This window comes from Arachis hypogaea, chromosome 18 (genome assembly GCF_003086295.3).
Source record: "Arachis hypogaea cultivar Tifrunner chromosome 18, arahy.Tifrunner.gnm2.J5K5, whole genome shotgun sequence".
Taxonomy (NCBI): domain Eukaryota; kingdom Viridiplantae; phylum Streptophyta; class Magnoliopsida; order Fabales; family Fabaceae; genus Arachis; species Arachis hypogaea.
In genome coordinates, this window is record NC_092053.1 from 115,657,932 (window position 1) to 115,679,741 (window position 21,810).

Consider the following 21,810-nt stretch of genomic DNA (forward strand, 5'->3'; position numbering starts at 1 on the left):
CAAAATTATTCAATAATTAAATATTATTTTCTAAAAAGATTTATTTTTTGGGTGTCAAATTTCATAGATTTCACTTCAAAAGAATAAACTGGGTCACAAATTTATTTTTGCTGATGTGGCATTATATAATTAAATACACGTGTAAAATCACTTTATATTGATACTGCATCAAAATTAAATTCTTAATTAATACAGACAATATATTCTACTTATATCCAATTTATATACTTTATCTTCTTTATATTCCAATAAAATTACAAATATCTTATTAAGCTAACTTATCAATTTTTAAATGTAACAATATTTTTACAAAACTAAGTTTAAGCAATTTTCATTTTTCTCTTCAAAGATCATTATTTTTCAAACTAAGTTTTACTTTTACATGATCATTCTATTTATTTCTCTTCCCGCGCATAGCGCGGGTATCTTGCTAGTTATAATATATAGATATAAAGATAAAAATATTCTCGATAGTTCAAGGCCAGCTTGACACGTGAAACAATGCTTACTGTCAAGGGAGCAACTTGGGAGAGATTGTTGCAATATTATCGAAGCTGGGTTGAGATGGAGTCGCAGTTGAGTGGACGTGACAACTGCAAATCTATGTTGAGTTTGGAGTTGTGAATGGGTTAAAACATCGCGATACTCACATGTTGATAAATGTGAAAGATGGTAGTTTAGTATGGAATTATGGATTGAAGAGGAAATTTGTCAAAAATGACAAGACTCTTTAGTAAAGAGCAAAAAATTAAAAATAAAAAATCAAGGAAAAAGAGTAATATATATATATATATACACTATTTTTTAATTAGAGGGGTTTCGAATAGATAGAGAGATGAGAGAGAGAGAGAGTGTGTGTGGAAAACACAGGGATGGGTAGAACGGTAGGTCAGACTAAGGATCCTAGGGTTTGGAACCAAGATGAGTATCGACGATTGGAGAACGAGTCCTTCTCAATCTTCGTGGATAATCTGCCGGTAGACATTTCGAAGAAGGAACTGTTTCAACTTTTTTATTGGATAGGACGCATCAACGATATTTACTTATCAAGGAAACATAAGAACGGAGGGTTATACATTTTCGCGTTCATACGATACACCACGAAAAGAAGGGCTTTGAAGGCTATAGTTGAGATGAATCATATGAGATTGAGAGGAAAGATTATCTTTGTGGGGAAAGCTAAATACAGAAGAATGTCCGAGGAGAAAGACAAGAACAAAACTCCTTTGGATCGTCAATTGCCAGAAGTTAGAGGAGAGAATAAGGAAATCGCAGCTACTTCCAACAAGGACTTGGTGAAGGATAAGGCAGCTCAAGATCCACATGGCAATGAGTGGACAAAGAAGGTGGAAGTTCCCCTGGTGAAAGAAAACTTGGACTGGCTGCAGAAAAACTTGGTTGGGGGAACGACGAAGGCTATTAACTTCAGAGTGTTGAAGGAATCGGTTATGAAGAATTTTCCTCATGTCGTTCAGGTGCACGAAATGGGTGTTTATAAAGCACTGTTGACCTTTGACAACATCTTGAATGCAGAAGAAGCGTACACTTTCAAAATGAATAGCCTTCTGCAGTTGTTCCATAGTGTTTGGAGGTGGGATGAATCGAAGAAAAGCGAAATTCGGAGGGTATGGCTGGAGTACTTTGGGGTTCCATTACATGCATGGTCTGTGGATACGTTTAAGATAATAGGAAGTCAATGTGGGGAGGTGGTTGGTTGTGATAACGTGACTGAATCGTGCACTTCCTTTAGTGCTGGCCGAGTACAAATTGATACCTGCATGATGGATTTGATAAAAGAATGGATCCATATTACAATAGGAACTAGTGGCTTTGATATATTGGTAAAAGAGGTAGGATATGAAACATTTGGAGAGAATGATAAGATGGATTTGACGAGGAATGGCAAGGGTAGCTGTGACCACCAGAGAAACATAACTACGAAGTGCTGTGAGGATGTAGCTATAACGGTGCCAACACCAACAATTTTGACAGCCAGTTCAGATCAGGGAGCGGAAGTGGTTGTCGAGTTGTTGCGTGAGGAGGTTGAAGATGAGGTTAGATTGGTAAATTCAGAACCAATTTTGAATGAGTGGAGTTATAAAAATTTAAGACACAATCAATTGAATCTGGTAACTTATCAATCTAATAAAGGTGATATTGAAGGCATGACAGATTTTGTGGGTTATGAGGTGAGTAATGAAGTGGATTCTGAGTTGACTATTCCTTGGGAGTACGGTTGTAAAACTAATGGGCCTGGCAAGGGAGTTTTGTTGTCAGACGTTGTTGAAACTAAAACTGGGCCCTTCAACAATCTTAGATGCTGTTGTGTGGTTTTGGGCCATGAAAGGTTAAGGCCCGAATCTACATTACGCGATGAAGAAGGGCTCCGCGTTCATGGGCCTGGGTTGGAGCGCCTGGTTCGGACTTGTACCGGGTCGGTTGCGGAGACAGCAGGCTGGGGAAGTGTACGCCAGCAGGGTTCCCCTCTTCCAATCGCGGAAGCCTCTGCGCCAGGTGATGTCGGTGAGTTGGGGGCTACGGCTCCTGTGGATGAAGCAGCACGAACACGCCCTGATGAAGACCGAGCAACGGTGGCTGTTCCATGAGCTGTTAATCGAGATGAACGCAGGTTGGGGGACGGTCGCTAGGAGCTCGGGGCTGGAGTAAACCGTAGGGAACGAAGTCGCTTTGGCCAAGATCCTGCGGCGGAGGCGGCTGCGGTTGTGGCACAGAAAGAAGCCGTGCCTTGTTCACCTGTTGATGAGCTGGGTTCGGCAGGGGATAGAGGGAATAATGAGAGGCAAAGAAGGACATGCACAGTGGGGATGGGAGGAGTCCGACTAGCAGTTCATGGTAGAGGGACTGCTGACCTACAAAGCGCTGCGGGCGCGGCAGCTAACGGTGAACAGGGACGTCATAGGGTTGATGGAAACCACGGTGACTATGACCAAGAGCTTGAGAAGCCTGGCCCGGGTACAAAAGCAGGGGAGGGTAGACATCCACCTATGCCTAATGACGAAGACGACCACAGTGAAAACGAGGTTAACTTGGAGGATGTAGTGCATGCCAAGGATGATGAAGCCAGTGACAGTGAGGGTATAACTATGGAGGAGCAGATTTTAGAAAACAAAAGAACTTGGGAAGTAGCAACGGAGTCAGGCGCAGTGCTGTATAATGAAGACGGTGATATTATGGCGATCCTCCAACAACAGAATGAAGAAATTATCATGAAAAAATGGTTGGCGAAACAAAGGGCAAAAGCAAGGCGGAGCAGACCCAAAACTCATAAAAAGGTGTGCAATAGTTTATTGAAATGATTTTTAGCTCTTGGAATATCAGGGGGTTGAGGGGGGATGAGAAGCTTAGAATGATAAAGGACCTAAGAAGAAAGTTTAAGTTAAACATTTTAGGCCTGGTGGAGACTAAGAGACAGGTAGTGACTAAATTTGATATACCAAAAATTTGGGAAAATAGTTGTGCGGGGTGGGACTTTGTTGAATCTAATGGTGCTTCTGGTGGGTTGCTGTTAATGTGGGAAGAGGATTTTTTTAAAATAAGAAATAGTCACAAAGGGGAGAGATGGTTGTGTGTTGAAGGGGAGTTAGTGAAATATAATTTTCATTGTGCTTTTATTTTGGTATATGGTGCGCATGCTAGAGATGAGAAGCTTGTTGTTTGGGAAGAGTTGAGTTACATAGCAGGGTTATGCCAGGTTCCCTATTGCTTCATGGGGGACTTTAATGAGATTGTGCAGGTGGAAGAAAGACGGGGCTCTGATAGCTTATCCTTGTCCGCTGAAGACTTCAAGAACTGGATACAGGATATGGGGGTGGTGGACTTGCCTATTACTGACCACAATTTTACATGGTTCAGAGGGCGATCTTGCAGCCGTATTGATAGGGTCCTGGTTAGCCTGGAATGGCTGGAAAAGTTCCCAGAGACTCGGTTACGTGGTGGTCCTAAGGGCTTGTCAGACCATTGTCCAATTATAACGGAAGTTAGGAGGCAGAGAGATGGGCCGAGGCCATTCAGAAGCCTTGATTCATGGTTTACACATGATGATTTTCTGAGAATGGTTAAGGAGGAATGGAGAGCTCTAGGTGAGGCACAATTTACAGATAAATTGAAAGCTATGACAGGTCCTCTGGGAAGATGGCATAAAGATAAATTTGGCAATATGGACAGAAAAATCATGAAGTTTGAGGAAGAGATCAAGAAGATTGATGACTCGGTGGGTGACGGTGTGTATGATGGAACAGTGGAGGCAAGAAGAAAGGCTCTGGTGACTTGCTGTGAGAAATGGTATGTCAGAAAGGAGCTACATTGGAAGCAGATTTCGCATTCTAGACATGTGAAGGACATTGATAAGAACACGAGGTACTTCCACAACTTAGCCTCTGCGAGAAGAAGAAACAACAGGATTGATGTGCTACTCATTAATGGTAGGTTGATAAGGAACCAAGCGAGGATTAAGATTGAGATTCGAGACTTCTACAAAAAGTTGTATCATCAGGAAGAGTCTCCCTTGGTGGGGTTTAGGGACGGCTTGGTGGAAATGATTGGTGAGGATGATGCGTTGGCATTGGAGGTACAACCGACTCCAGAGGAGGTTAAAGAAGCAGTGTGGGACTGCGAACTTTCCAAAGCTCCTGGAAGTGATGGGTACAACATAAACTTTATAAAGAGGTGCTGGACTGAAATTGGCACTGAATTTACGGCGACGGTGTTGGATTTCTTCCTGTCTTCTAAGCTACCGGCGGATGCGAATCTCACTTGGGTGGCGTTGGCCCCTAAGTTTACGGGGGCAAAGGAAATCAAAGATCTGAGACCGATCAGTATGGTAGGCTGTGTCTATAAAGTTATTTCGAAAATGCTGGTTAGGAGGATGCGAGCAGTCATGCCACGACTAGTAGGTGAGACACAGAGTGCCTTTGTCAAGGGACGGAAGATTCATGATGGAGCGCTTATCGCATGTGAAACTGTTCAATGGATTAAAATGAGGAAGAAGGAAGCAGTGATAATGAAACTGGATTTCCAGAAAGCATATGATAGAGTCAAGTGGAGCTTTGGACCTAGTGTTGCAGAAGATGGGCTTTGGACGGAGATGGAGGAGTTGGGTTATGGAGTGTGTAAGTACTAGTTCAATGTCAGTGCTGATAAACGGATCGCCATCTAAGCCTTTTAAGATGGAAAGGGGATTGCGACAGGGTGATCCTCTATCTCGATTTCTGTTTGTGCTTGTCATTGACGTGCTACATAGGATGCTTGGGGTAGCAGTGAGAAATAGGTGTATCTCGCCACTACTAGTGGGTAGAGATCAGGTCGAGCTGTCACATCTTCAGTTTGCGGACGATACCATCCTGTTCTGTCCCCCTGAGGAAGAGACCATTAAGAATTACAGGAGGATCCTACGTTGTTTTGAGCTCATGTCGGGGTTGAGTATTAATTTTGATAAGTCTAGCCTGATTCCTATTAACTGTGATGATCAGTGGGTGCAGTGTATGTCTAGAATGCTGGGTTGTAAGATTGCCTCGTTGCTGGTGAAATACTTAGGGATCCCGCTAGGAGCAAACCCGAGGTTGGTGAGGACTTGGAAGCCCATTATAGAAAAAGTGGAGGAGAAGCTGAGCATCTGGAAAGCCAAAATCCTCAATAGAGCTGGTAAACTGGTGCTTATTAAATCTGTGTTGAATAGCCTTCCTGTCTATTATTTGAGCTTGTATAAAATGCCAAAGGCTGTGGCAGAGAAACTGATTTCCCTACAGAGAAGGTTTCTTTGGAGTAAGGAGGATGGAAGGCATGGTATGGTAATGGTCAGGTGGGAGGTGGTGCAAGCTCCCAAAAAACTTGGCGGTTTAGGGGTTGGGGATGCTATGGTGCGTAACTCAGCCCTTCTCTTGAAGTGGTGGTGGCGGTTTTCAAAGGAGGATTGCCCCTTATGGAAGAAGGTGGTGTGTTCTTGTAACAATCTGAGTCCCAATGTGATGCTATCATCCCAGGTGTTACCTACTCGGGAGGGGGGACTATCTGCTAAATACAATTCAAGGATCAACAAGTAAGACAGAAGATGATTAATGGGTTGGCTATGGAGATTGGTGATGGGAGAGGAACTCGGTTCTGGGAGGATGTATGGTTGCGTGGTGGATCCCTGAAAGACTTATTTCCGAGGCTTTTCTCAGTTTCAAACCAAACAGGATCCGTTATAGGGGATTGTGGGTTCTGGGATGGGTTAGAGTGGAGATGGAACTTCCAGTGGAGACGAGAGCTTTTCCAATGGAAATTGGAACTAGTGAACCAGTTGCATGAAACGTTAAGACTGGTTAAACTTGCATATGACAGAGAGGATAGAGTTGTGTGGAAATTTGATAAACAATGTGTTTTCTACTAACTCCTTTGTGCAGGAATTGCAGGTGGAAATGCTCCCTGAAGATATAGCAAGTTACAGTTTTACTAAGACAGTTTGGAAAGGTCTAGTCCCGCCACGAGTTGAATTGTTTGTTTGGTTTGTTTTGATTGGAAGGGTCAATACAAAGGAGAGACTGAGTCGATTGGGAGTAGTTACTCAGGAAGATGTGACATGTGTGTTTTGTAATCAAGGTGTTGAATATGGTCACCATTTGTTTCTTGGGTGTGAATTTTCTTGGCAGGTTTGGTGTGTTTGGCTGTCCTTTCCTAGAAGACAATGGTCATGCCCAGAGACGCTAAAGGAACATTTTCAAAGTTGGACTGAGCTACCAACTAGTAAACAGGAGCGCAAGAGGTGGATGGTATGTTTCTGTGCGATTATATGGAATATTTGGCTAGAAAGGAATAGAAGGATCTTTCAGAATAAAGGAAGAGGGGTTGAAGAGGTTATACAACAGTCCTTCATGAACTATAAGGAGTGGCTAGGCGTGGATCCCTTCTGTTGTTGATGGCACTGCCGAAGGTGACAGGAGGTATCTATTAGTGTTACATGAGTTTGCTTTAGTCTGTTGACCGTAGTTGGTCTGTTGTCTTGTGCTCCACTTGTTGTGTTGAGCTTTTACTTTAAAAAAAAAACACTATTTTTTAATTTTGTAGGTCGATAATGACTGATCCACGATTGAAACTCTATTTATTAAGAGTTTATTGCATGCTAGTCAATAAATTACTATACATATAATGTGAGAATCGAACCTCATAATTACTCAACTAATATAAATTGATTAACATCAATATTAATTATTTTTAATATTTTTAACATTAAAAATCATTAATCTTTGATTTTAATTATAATTTTATAAAATATTTATAGTAATAATCATTATATATAATTTTTTTAATTTTTCAATAAAGCCTTTATATATTTTTATGTATTATTCCATGTAGGCACATAAACATACACTAGTTTATTTCTTAAAAAAAAAGAATAAAAGATCAAATGAAAAAAGAAAATAAGAAATTATAAAAAAAATATTATCTAATTAATTTTCATACTCGTACTTATTGTCATCTAAAAAAAAATTCTAGACTCCCTCACTTACTGTGTTACGGATAAACTATATATTAAAATGAATCGAGATTACTAATTTACTAAGATAAAAAAAAATAGCAAATAATCCTTCTTTGAAGGAAGAGACGTCCTTAATCTGATATTCTGATGCACAACAACTCTAAAACTATATACTAATTAAAATAAAAACATTTGTTCTTTAATTCGTTGAGTTAATACTCAAAATCGTCCCTGAAAGATACTCCGATCTCCATTTTGGTCTTCGAAAGATAAAATTAATCAAAATCGTCCCTAAAAGATACACGACTTGGTCACGTTAGTCCTTCCGTCAGTTGGGTGATGACGTGGCGGATGATACCACGTGTCACGATATGATTGGTTGACGTGTCAGGTCAGTGACACGTGGCATGCCACGTGTCACTTGACATGTAAAAAAGTTATTTTTAACCAAAATAGTCCTTGAAAGTTCAGACGTAAGTCATTTTCATCCCTAAAATTTTAAAAAATAATCAAATTAGTCCATATATAATTTTTTTTAATTTTTTTTATAATATTAAATTTGAAATATTTTTTAATACTACTAATTTTAATAGAAATGTAATTGACAAACAAAAAATTAGTAATGGTATCTTTTCTTCTTAAAAATTGTCAATAAAATTATCTCTCTCCTTTAAATCTTCTCAAAATCTCTCTTATTCTTTTCTATTCTAAAACATTTTTCTTACATTATCATATTTTGCTAAAATATATATATATATATATACTCAAAATTGAAATGTATGTATTTATTAACCTAAACAAAGTTATATGCTCAAAATCAAAATTTATATATTAAAAGAAAAATTATATAATCTATCTCAAACATATGAAACACACAAAATATTAAATATTTTTAACTATATGGAAGTACTAAAGAAAATATTAATCTGGTCATAATATATATTCGTTACCAGCGTTAATATCTTAGTTGTCAAATTAGTTTGATTTGAGTCAAATAGATCTATTAAGAGATCCAAATCTTTTTTTTTTTAAATATTTACAAGAAACAAATATAAAATAGCACAAACGAAATTATTAAACTAATTATGTGATTATCAAATCTAAATTTATAAATGATGTTATTCAAGGGTCGAAGGAGTGTCATTTTACTTTTTCTAAATAATGAATTTGAAAAGAAATTCAATTTTTCTTATAACTTTCTAAATTTAATTAGTTTCAATTTATAATTCTGAAAGATTATATAATTTTTGTGTTTTATATGTTTGAGATAGATTATATAATTTTTTTTTAATACATAAATTTTGATTTTAAGCATATAACTTTGTTTAGGTTAAGAAATACATACATTTCAATTTTGAGAATATATATTCTAGCAAAATATGATAATGTAAGAAAAAGGTTTTAGAATAGAAAAGAATAAGAGAGATTTTGAGAAGATTTAAAGGAGAAAGATAATTTTATTGACAAAATTTTTAAGAAAAAAAGATACCATTACTAATTTTTTGTTTGTCAATTACATTTCTATTAAAATTAGTAGTATCAAAAAATATTTCAAATTTAATATTATCAAGAAAAAATTAAAAAAAATTATATAAGGACTAATTTGATTATTTTTTAAAATTTTAGGGATGAAAATGACTTACGTCTGAACTTTCAAGGACTATTTTGATTAAAAATAACTTTTTTACATGTCAAGTGACACGTGGCATGCCACGTGTCACTGAACTGACACGTCAACCAATCATATCGTGACACGTGGCATCACCCGCCACGTCATCACCCAACTGACGGAAGGACTAACGTGACCAAGTCGTGTATCTTTCGGGGACGATTTTGATTAACTTTATCTTTCGAGGACCAAAATGGAGATCGGGGTATCTTTCAGGGACGATTTTGAGTATTAACTCTTAATTCGTTACATGCACAACGTCGTAACACGGAAACTATATACTAATTAGATGGAGTTTGCTTTTCTACGAACCATTTGGCAATCAACTAGAGTTTGCCTTTTTTCAGGATCATTACGGCTGCAGCAAAGTCTCATTTGGACACTGAGGTCAAGTTTGGAAAAAGCATGACCAGTGCAAAAGATGAGTAAAAATGATCAAAGGTATTCCACATTGGATACTCGATGCCTTCAAGATAAAGAAATTGACCAATGTTTTCTTCCCCTTCTTGAAGCAGATTTACTCCATATGCTGACTTTGATGCAGTTGGAGCGTGTATAGCTAAATCTTTCAAGAATGTTAATAGCAGTATCACTCTGGGGCGATAAATTTGAACTCTCTAAATCATATATGAACCCATCCAGCGAAAATTTTCTTTCCTCTAAGCTAGCTGAACTGTGCACCGGACTTAAACCATCTGTGAAACAGAGAATGTCACAAATTGATGATCGAGATGGTCACAAGTCATAACACATAATCATACAGTCTGAAAAGTTTTAAGCAAATAAACATGGCTTAATTAGTTAATATATAAGACCCAAGTTTTAAAGAAATATCTGTACAAATTGTGAACCCAGAATTCAGATAGTAAAGCTCATTCAGAAGGGTTGTAGGTAGGGGTGGCAACAGAGCGGGTAAGGGCGGGTTTTTGCTCTATCCGACCCCGTCCCGCCGTACAACAACCCGCATGGAACCCATCCCTCTTCTATCCGCGGGTAGTAAAACGTTGAACCCTAACCCGCTCCTGCGGGTACCCGCCCCGCCCCTATAATTATTAAAATTCAATAAATAAAATTAAATTTCAAAATTTATATAACCATCATCACATACATAACATAAATTAAAGTAAAAATTTAAATATTATACAATATTATTAATCATTTACTAATTATTTTACATATATTATACATATTATATATTAAAATTATATATATTATATATATAGCGGAGCGGGTATTATCTAAACCCGACCTCGCCTCGCCCCTCCCAAAAACCTGCCCCGCTAAAAACCCGTCCCGAGCGGATAGGGGCGGGATGGGTACCCGTGAGTTCGGGTGGTATTGCCATCCCTAGTTGTAGGGTACCTGCACAACTCTGAATGCTTCAGAATTTTTAAAGTACAAGAAGAAAGTTAATAAAGAACTGAGCATTAACACTCAGGAAGTCTCTTGTCTTCAAGGATTGGTCTTTGCCTGTCTTCGATCTCAGCCTCCCATTGCCGGTGCCCTATGTCACCAATTCATAGAAGCTTTAATAAGTTATTCATAAAATCTATTAGGCTATTAGCAATTAAAACTATGGTGCATGCTTAGGGAAATCATCTAAATTTGACATCAAAGAAAGAAAAGAAAAGAAAAGAGAAAATTTTATCCATAGTCTGGCTCTTCAAAAATATATTTATGGATATATCCTGCTGTAATAGAAAGTTTAATATCCTGCTGTAATAGACATCTTTTGAAGAGCTTTCAAAAGAAAATCACAGATTAGCAGATTAGCACCACATGAACCAAAATACAAATGATTGAATTTCATAAGTGCAATGTAAACACATGTTACACATCAACACAAAAAGGGGGATGGGGTGGGGAGAAGAAGAACAAAAAAGCAACAAAAGCTGAAAAAAACAGCATTACAATCTGCATCATGATATCTTCATTTAATCAACTCAGCCATTCTGATATGATGAGATGTACCATGATATAAATTACAAAGTAACAACCCCTCTTTTTGAAAAATCTTAGTATCCTAAACATGCTAAAATAAAGATAAAAAATGGCATAATGTAAGAAATTATAAAAATCAATACTAAAAAGATTGCCCTAAGATATTACAAGATACGTCATTTTTAAGAGTTCAAAAGGGGTAATTGTTTAGGCTTCCAATATTCTGAAACAGTGATGCTTGTCAGGACTTGAAGTCTTCAATATTTAATTGTCATAATTGACAAAAAGTTATTTATGATACTCAAATAAAGAAAAATCCAAGTGCTTGTCTTATATAATGCTTAGAAGCTAGAACAGAATAATTAGCTTTATCCAAGAGAAGAAAACATGATGGAACCAATAACTTAATATAACAGAAACAATGAATAAATATTTTTCAAGTTTCAATGAAATATTGTGAAAAATTATAAGTTGTCTCCTAACCTGTAATTTCATTCCACATATCCTTATCCGAGATACCCTTGTGAGCACCAGATATAACAAAGACAGAACATTCTGATATATGCACGTGACAGGAGACCGCTCATTCATAGTCCTATCGTATCAACTAAATTAATTGATAAATTCCAAAATTTATCATTCAAAAGTATAGTAAGGGTTAAGGCATTACTTGTGATGTAGAAGAACACCATGCACTCTGTCATTCACCCTAGCATGACATAATATGTATCTTGAGTGTTAGAATAAAAAGCAATCAAATGGGAGATTTTCACAAAGAAGGTGAACAAGTCACAATTTTCTTACATCTTTGAATTAAAATGATCGCCAGTAAACTCAGAAAGTCCTCCAACAGAATTCTGACTGCATACATCAACTGTTTACATTAAGCACCCCAACAGAAAGGGCCAAGAATAGGATAAAACATTAAAACGCCAACAGTGTAATAGTAAATAGTCACCAAAAAAGTTTCACTTACAGTCCATGTTGTTTTTCCAAAATTATTTAACTGCATAAATAACATTCATTGCTTATTAGGAGCAACATATGTATCAAATTATAAGTAAAAAAGAAATTGAAGTGACTCTTGCCTACCACAAAAGTAAAAACTGATGATGTAATGCAGCAACAAAATAGCTTCAAGTTAAATTAATTTCTTGTAGCTAAATTAGTTTATTGGAATCATAACAAGAATAATGCACTAAATTAAACTAAAGCGCCAAGTCGAAGACACTCGAGATCATAAAGATTCTACAATGAAACAGAGAGGTGAAGCAAGGAGTTGAGAAAAAATACCTATGGCAAACGTTCTCCAACGAAAAATGGCATAAAAAGATTAATGGGAAATCAAAAGAGAAAGAATGGCTTGAACATTACTCAAGCACGAGAACAAAAAATAGATGAAATAAAACAATAATGTAGGACAAGTAAAAACTGGCATATTTAATGAACAATTTCAATAAAGAATTCAATGATGGTGGCAATGAATATGAATTACTGATCTCTTCAAGGAGTAGATAAACTGTGAATAAGATTCAAACAAGTATTGTGAATCATATTTACTGTGATCAAATAAAACAACTTACATAGAAATTTATTCAATAGTTATATATAGAAAGTGTACACACTATATAACATAGAAAGATATCATGGAAAATATATAACTTAAATTGATGTTCTATGAATTTGCGTTTACTTTTTTCCTTTGTGGAATGAAAATAATTTTTTTCTATGAACAACAGATAATTCAATTACATCTTGTCTTCATTTTTTATTTAAGGCTGTCATGATAAATATGATTTTCACGATAAATATGAACAACAAGAGTGTTGTTACAAAAGTCGCTTATTGTCGTTCATAAAAAAGAGGCAATAATAACATTAATAAAACAAAATTTTATTACTGGCATCATATAAATACAGCACAGCAAGTTAATTGGAGTAATTGTGTAAATACTTAACAAGCTAATTAGTATCAAATACTTTGTCTACAATCTAATTAGTGTCAAACTCTTCTTATAATAACTCTCAACTTCAATGACAACCAAATAAAATATAAAAGAGAGATAATCATTAATAAAAGTATAAAATTACCTAAAAATATTTTATAACTAATTTTTATGGATGAAAATACTTTTAAAAAATTTTACATATCTGTTTAATTAATATCTTTTAAGCTAATAATCTTTTAAAAAGATACATATTTTTTACCAAAAGTCCCTTCGGCATAGCCATCAAGACTTTAGATAAAATCTAGTTCACCGTCCCCTTCGGCATTGCCATCAAGGCCGGAGAACTAGAAAATCAAATATTATTAATAAAAAGATTATGAATCACAATTACATCTATAATGATCGCATATTCCGACATCATTATTTTTTTAAACCTATCTTCCGGTTATTGTTCATTTACAAAACTAGCTAACAATTAACTGAAACTAAATATTTGCAACCTAATTAAAATCTTTAAACCATTTACATGTTCTTCCTCCTTTAAGCAAATCCTCCATCCATTAAAAATCTTGGAATAGGGCACAATTTCTACATTGAAAAACAATTAAAATAGTGTAACTATTATGGATAATAACTTAAAAGAGTTTAAAATAGCCAATTAAATATTTTCTATATTAGTGGAAATTGAATTAGATTAACTAATTGAGAATAAAGAAATGACTTACGATGATCAAATTACATCAAAAATGCTTTTTCTTAGCTTTTTCCCTTCAGCTAATTCTTTTTTATGTAAAAAATATTTCTGAGCATGACTGGAAATTTGACTAGGAGTTTTTGTTATGACATAATATTTTGAAATTCTTGTCCAGTGTGAACCTTCTTCTTGGTACCCTTTAAGAAATAACCTACCAAAATATGATTTTTGAAATAACTATTAACAAATTTTATACTAAAAATTTTTTAACAAAAACATAAACTATTTAAAGTAACGATCTTTTTTAGATATCAAACAATTTTTTTTTCTTTTTTGGTTTTCAATCCAACCAGAAACATTATTATGCCAACCACGGTCAAAACAAAATAAACAATTAACAAAAAATTACTTTAGAATTCGCTCAAATTGCTCTTTATTGATGCACAAAAATACTAATATATAAAAGCTTTAATTAACAAAAGAGCAGTGAAGTGGATCTTACAAAGAAAAGGTGCTAGACTATATATTGTAAACAACATACAATCATCATCGACAAATTAGAGATGTATCTAAATCAAGGAAGTGCTCTTATATGTTGATACTAGTTGCTTCATTTTTTTTTTGTAAACACCAATATTCAAGTAGATAATAAATAAATAAGAAAGAGGAAAAAAGAAGTAATATAATAATAAATACCTATGCTCATCTTCGGTCCAATGATATCCTTTCTTTGTTGGTGCTGCCACCTCTTCAGAGGCGGGCACTACCTCCTCCTCTGCAGCAGGCACTACCTCCTCGCTGTCATGATAGAAAAAAACAAAATATTTGATAATGAATTTCATGTGAACAAAAATATCTATATATTTGATCATCTCCATTTCAAAATATTTTATTTATTCCAAAAACAAATCAAAGGGAAAAAAGTTCAGTGTTTATACGGTTTGTTCATAAAACTCATAAGAAAAAGGAAATATAGAATAAGTAAATAAAAAGAAAGAAAGAATACGAGAAATAAACCTTGCGAAATAAGAAGAGAATGAAAATATTGAGAATACCGACCTGTGATGTTGATGATCAGTCGAATAAGGCGGTAATGGCGGTGGTGTTGTTGCATTGATGATAGGGATGGAGAGAGGGTTGTGTTCCGTCATGATGGTCATGTTATCAAATGCAGCATTGAGAGGAGTGTTTGTAGGATAACCGTTATGAATGGTATTGATGTCGTTCATCAACTTCTGAAAGTGCTCTTGCAGCTGTGCCGGGGTCCTGCCCGGGAGACAAGCAGCCAAGGCCTCCCAGCGGTTGTTTATAGCATCCTGAAAACAATTGGTAATAACCGACTCAAAGGCTTTGTTCTCCTCCCAAGTCCAGAGCTGAGATTGAGGTTGAAGTGCTTGATGACCACCGACGTCGGCTATCAGCTCTAACATGTTCCTCATATCCCACTCAGTCTGAGGCTGAGGCTGAAGTGGTGGATAATCACATGTGTCAGCGAAAAGCTCATCTATCATCTTCACAGCTTCCTCCTCCCGCCGGCGGTTCTCCATAGCTTCCGGCAAACACTCATCAATAACCGGCTGAGGTGGTTGATTACCACTCACGTCCATGGCACACAGCTGGGACTGGAGCTGAGGTGGTTGATAACCACCTACATTGGCGGCACAAATCTTGTTTACTTCCCCATTCCAGACCGACTCAGGCAGAGGCGGAGTCTCAAGCTGAAGCTGCGGTGGTTGATCGGCATACAGGTCTATCATATCCCACGAGTGTATCATATCCAACGGATTCATCATTGCAGAATCTGATTCCTCTTCACTCGTATTCCAGACCGACTCAGGCAGAGGCGGAGTCTCAAACTGAAGCTGCGGTGGTTGATCGGCATGCAGGTCTATCATATCCCACGAGCGTATCATATCCAACGGATTCATCATTGCAGAATCTGATTCCTCTTCACTCGTTCTGCTTCTTGTCTTCTTCTTATTTTTACTTCTCCTCCTTCTTCTTTCTTGGTTTCCTATTTTTAGATATAGTATTTATATTTATGTAAGCTTTACTTTCTAAGACTGTGTGTCAATTTAATTTACATTAATTATGGATAAAAATTAAAAGATATCGTTTTCAAATTTCAGTTATAAAATTCGTTCTAGATTTTTTTTCTTTTTGTATTATGTAAATTTAGATAGTTTTTAATTAAAACAAAAGACTTTTAAAAGCATCAAAAATTGATTTAAATTTTTTTTAATAAATATAATTTTAAACGTTAAACCAAAATTCAAATATAATATTATGGTGAGGCACTTAAAAGGTGAGGCACTTAAAACTTAAAAAGTAGTATGCTAAGATAAAATTTTTAAATTTAATTAACATACGAAATGAACACCTAAAAAACTATAAATGTTGGAGTTTAAAAGATAATTTGACTATTTTTAATAATATAATTTTGTATTAAATAGACATATATTTAAATTTAAATAATATCAACTAGAAATGATATTTTTACTCTTAATTAAAATGGATACGAGAGAAATCATCCGTTAATATTTAGTTAGGATGTTTTAGTATTACAATTTACAACAAAATTTAGTTTTTTATATCAATTTTTTATTGACAATAATAATAAAATAATTATTATATATTTTATTTAATTTATTTTTTAATAATTATATATTTATTATTATTACTGTATGCAGTGACGGACCCAGAAAATTTATGGTAAGGGGGCAAAAATAATTCACATTATTATCAAAAGATATATTAATTTAAATTTAAAAAGAGCTCTTTTATAAAAGCATTACTACTCGCACTATCAGATTTCATAAGATAATAATAGAGATAAAAAACAGCATCTTATGAAATACTATATTCCAATTAATTGCTAAATTCATCAAACCAATCAGCATTAAATTTACCAAAAAAAGTCCCAAAATATGTTTGTAGAAAATTATATTCTCTTGGTTGACAATGATCTTTTCACAAATAAATTTGTCTAATTTCATCTCTGTCATTTATATCATAATTTAAAATTTTGGGTCGTTGTTCAGGATCAACTATGAAACTTTTTACATTGAATTTTAAAAACTTTTTTTTATTAGAAGAGACTAATGAAGTGACTTCAGATTCTAGTGGTAGCTTTCTTTTAAAATATTTTTCCATTATTATTTCTAAAAATAAAAAATATATATTCTAAATTAGTAAATTGATCGATTCACTTTAGAAATTTATATGCAACATAATTATATATAATAGAATAGAATGAAAGATAAACAAATAAATAATAAGGATCACTAAATCAAAAATAAAATAAAATATATAAATTCATGAAGAGAATATAAAAATAGATTAATACCTAAACTATAATTGTTTGAATTAAAATTTGCAATCGAAAATATGAAAAGAGAAACAATAAAATTGAAAAAAAACATAAAATCATAGAGAGCTGTATAAAACAAAATAGAGAATTTAAAATTTACCTGTTGATGAAGACAAGATGACCACTAAACAAGGAATAGAAAAAAAATGTTGAAAATATGAAACTAAGAAGAGAGTTTAAGAGAATAAATGAGTGACGACTAGGATTTGAGAATGAGAGAAGACTAAATTTAATTAGGTTAACTCATAATCAAAATGATAGCAAGATAAAATGGATTCAAGGTTTTAAATAATTAGTTTAATTTATTTGTAATGGGATCATTTAAAATTTAAAATGGGGGCATATTATATATGTATATATTTTTTTTTGTTTAAAAAAATTAAATGAGAGTGGGGGCAAGTGCCCCCCCATGGTTCCATGTAGGTCCGTGCCTGACTGTATGTTATGATAATAATTAATATATTTTTTGTGGCCATTAAAAAGTCAATAATTTACTTAATCTTAAAGCCTAAAACCAAGACGATTAACTTTGAAAGAAGAGATTTTGTCCAAAATTAAAATCCAAACAGAGTACCTATAAACAACAAAAAAAAAACATCAGAAAAATCCACAACCCTTCACAAAATTAACTAACCAACTATTAAGTAAGATAATAGCTTATAGCCAATTGAAGGTTAACTCCTATGCCTTTTAGACATAGTGTAATCATGTTTCTTCACATTCCCATCAACTAAATCACAGGCAAAAAATTTACTCTAAAATTAATATTTTAATCTATTTTTTTGAATTACAAATTATCTTTTTTTTTTCTTTTTGGATAAACATGACTGAATTTCAAAGAGAAGAGATTACATAATTGTAACTAATCGGGATAGTATACTTGACTCATTTAGATTACATAATATTTTTTTTTGATATTCTATTTCCTCCCTATACAACATACTTTAATTACAAATTATCTATTTAAATAAAAAATAAAAGAGTTGACTCTATTTGAATTGTATGCATTCTCAATGCAAAATTCTTCTAAATTAATATCAAATCAAATAATTGTTAGGCAAAAATCAGAAATGAGTCAAGGGAGAAAATAATTTACGTGAATAAGTCAAAACGAAAACTGCTTTATGAATCCACCAATGCACGTATATATGTAGTTCGAACCAACTTGGTTCGAACTCCATTTCTACATAATTGGAACCAGTTTGGTTCAAATTATACACAAACACATGCACACACTAATTCGAACCAGCTTGGTTCGAATTACACACAAACACACGCACACACTAATTCGAACCAACTTGGTTCGAATTACACACAGTAATTCATGGTATAATTTGAATTATGCTGTTAAAAAATTAATAATTTATTAAAAAAATTTTATTAAAAAATTTATTAAAAAATTAATAATTTAAAAATTAAAAAAATATATATTTTATTTCATACGTTAAAAAAAAGCTAACAAAATATTTAATTACGAGACTTCTTTAAAATATTAATGAGTTATCAATTCGAATTCCATACAATACTTTTCTGTCCATTTTTAATAGTTTATGAATATTTTTTAATAAATTTTTTTAATAAATTTTTTTAAATTATACTACAAAAAATATTTTATCCTATGCAAAACAATTTAAAAAAATTGCTTAAAAAATGTTAGGAGTACTATAAAAATTTGTAATGTTATAATAACTTACGTAAATACATGCATGTACTCAAATTTTAAATAAAATATTCTACATAGTCAATAATAATTTAGAAATGAAAGAAAATATTTTATTCCATACAAAATAATTAAAAAATATATTTTATTCTATACAAAATAATTTTAAAAAATGGCTTAAAAGATGTTATGAGTACTATAAAAGTTTGTAATATTCTAGTGATTTAGGTAAATACATGATAAAAATATTTTTTCTTTAATTTTCTAAATTATTAGTGACTATGTGGAGTATTTTTTTAATGTCCTAAGTCATTAGAACATTACAAATTTTTATAGTACTTCTAATATCTTTTAAACCTTTTTTTAAATTATTTTGCATAGAATAAAATATTTTTTTGTGGTATAATTTAAATGAATTTATTAAAAAATATTCATAATAATTTTCGAATTCTATACAATACTCTTCTGCCCATTCTTGATAGCTCATGAATATTTTTTAATAAATTTATTTAAATTATACCACAAAAAAATATTTTATTCTATGCAAAATAATTTAAAAAATGGTTTAAAAGATATTAGAAGTACTATAAAAATTTGTAATGTCCTAATGACTTAGAAATTAAAAAAAAAAATATTTTTATCATGTATTTACCTAAATCACTAGAATATTACAAACTTTTATAGTACTCATAACATCTTTTAAGCCATTTTTTAAAATTATTTTGTATAGAATAAAATATATTTTTTAATTATTTTGTATGGAATAAAATATTTTCTTTCATTTCTAAATTATTATTGACTATGTAGAATATTTTATTTAAAATTTGAGTACATGCATGTATTTACCTAAGTTATTATAACATTACAAATTTTTATAGTACTCCTAACATTTTTTAAGCAATTTTTTTAAATTATTTTGCATAGGATAAAATATTTTTTGTAGTATAATTTAAAAAAATTTATTAAAAAAATTTATTAAAAAATATTCATGAATTATTAAAAATGGACAGAAAAGTATTGTATGAAATTCGAATTGATAGCTCATTAATATTTTAAAGAAGTCTCGTAATTAAATATTTTGTTAGCTTTTTTTTAACGTATGAAATAAAATATATTTTTTTTATTTTTAAATTATTAATTTTTTAATAAATTTTTTAATAAATTTTTTTTAATAAATTATTAATTTTTTAACAGCATAATTCGAATTATACCATGAATTACTGTGTGTAATTCGAACCAAGATGGTTCGAATTAGTGTGTGCGTGTGTTTGTGTGTAATTCGAACCAAGCTGGTTCGAACTACATATATATGTGCGTTGGTGGATTCATGAAGCAGTTTTTGTTTTGGCTTATTCACGTAAATTATTTTCTCCCTTGGCTTATTTCTGTTTTTTACCCTAATTGTTATATAGACAAAAAGTGGTTAACTTCTACACCTCAATCTCAACAAGAAACCAATTTGATCATTGCTACTTTTGATTTAATTAAGTAAAGATCAACGAAGAATCTACTATGGATAAAAATAAATAATTATAGGAATACTTTAGTGTCTTAGCGCTTAGTATTAGCGAAATGATGTTCACAACAGAGTTAAACTAATCCAAGGTAAATCTTTCAGCTTCATTCTTCCTTTGCTTATGTTGTTATGCTACAAGTACAGGGAGATTCTTCTAATCAATATCATCAACACTTGACTCAAATTTTGCATTGGTCATAGAAAGTTCCAGCAATGGAAACAAGAACCTTACCTTACGCCTTTCTGCTTGTAAATGCTTATCAGCTACAAACTCGGGGCTCCCGAAGTCTCCAAGGTTTGCAAGACGAACCGGGTTCACGACAACCCCAATGTTGTTGCTCCCCATACTTGCATCTTGAAACAAAGCAGTTGCCCCAGCTTTATCAACCTATTCATTGTAAACCAGAGCAGCAAAGATTGTTACAATGTAAATGGAAAGTGTTGTACTTTGGGGGGAATAAATAACAACTTTTTATGAAACATGATGATCAGTTTCATCCAATACTATTCCATTTCCATTTCATCTAAGTTCAAATTTTATGCATTTTCAATGCAAAATTCTTCTAAATTAATATCAAATCAAATTATTGCCATATAGACAAAAAGTGGCTAACTTCTACACCTCAATCTCAACAAGAGACCAGTTTGATCTATGCGCAACACACGATTATGTGTCGATGTGAAAGAGTTTTAAACTAAAGTCATATAGAGTTTTAACTCAATATTTTACCCACCACATTCCATTTCCATTTAACTCTATTGAATCATTTTCCAACACATCATACCAAACAGAGAGGAAAACATACGCAATTCTTCACAGTAGGAAAAGCTTATCAAAGATTAAGGTTAATAGTAAGTTTGAATTCTAAAAAAAATGGGTAAATAATTTTACCTTAGTCCAAGAAGAGGGTATAAGAAGAATGAAACTTTCTTTGGGATCAGTGTATCTCTGAAGCTCCAAGTCCAACTCTTGAGCCATCCACAATGCACCACTAGTGTTTGATAAATTGCTCGAAAGAAAAGTTGTGAGAAGAAGAGTAAGATTGAGCTTCCTCTTAGTAAAAAATGCTGATAAACGCACGATGTGGTTGTTGTGAGGTTCATTGTGAAGAATGCAGGTAGCAGAATTGAAAGAGGGGATTGAGAAGAAGGTTCTGGAAGAAGAGTGTTGTGAATAGTGGAGAAGAGTGAAGCAAGTTTTCAAAGCCGTTGGAATGGAATTGCAGAGTCTAATGTGTTGGGTTTCATTGGTAAAAAAATTGAACTCATTTGTTACCGTTATTTTTATTATTAGTTTCAACAAATGTCATGTCACACTAGTGTAAAGATTTACTTCATACAGATTTTATATAGATATTTTTTTGTGGTTAAAACTAATGACATGTGTCCTTTTTTCTTTTATTAGAGAGGACTCCAATATAAATGTAAAGACTATAATTATAATATGGTACAACTATTTGCAGATTATTAAATAGTAATTAGTAACTCCGTTTGAAAATGGTTAAAACAGTTAAAAATTGTTAAAATTTATTACACTT

The 21,810-nt window shown here is 33.1% G+C and overlaps 1 protein-coding gene across 1 annotated transcript; it reads right to left on the reverse strand.

The window, feature by feature from the left end:
* Positions 1-9,406: 9,406 nt before the first annotated feature.
* Positions 9,407-21,521, reverse strand: LOC112773073 (uncharacterized). Its single transcript, XM_025818110.3, has 9 exons — positions 21,165-21,521; positions 20,505-20,660; positions 14,786-15,740; positions 14,423-14,524; positions 11,889-11,945; positions 11,755-11,793; positions 11,568-11,679; positions 10,576-10,647; positions 9,407-9,838 (listed from the first exon to the last, which is right to left on the reverse strand). The coding sequence occupies exons 3-9, from the start codon at positions 15,655-15,657 to the stop codon at positions 9,830-9,832; spliced, it is 1,263 nt and encodes a 420-aa protein (XP_025673895.2). The 5' UTR covers positions 15,658-15,740; positions 20,505-20,660; positions 21,165-21,521; the 3' UTR covers positions 9,407-9,829.
* Between the last annotated feature and the right edge of the window lie 289 nt (positions 21,522-21,810).

What these genes read in the sequence shown, in the direction of transcription:
- LOC112773073 (XM_025818110.3), bottom strand. Translation starts at nt 15,657, where the DNA reads ATGATGAATCCGTTGGATATGATACGCTCGTGGGATATGATAGACCTG. An exon ending in TGGACCGAAGATGAGCATAG is followed by an intron (nt 11,946 to 14,422) that starts GTATTTATTATT and finishes TGATGTATGCAG; the next exon opens with TCAGAATTCTGTTGGAGGAC. An exon ending in GATCATTTTAATTCAAAGAT is followed by an intron (nt 11,794 to 11,888) that starts GTAAGAAAATTG and finishes ATGTCATGCTAG; the next exon opens with GGTGAATGACAGAGTGCATG.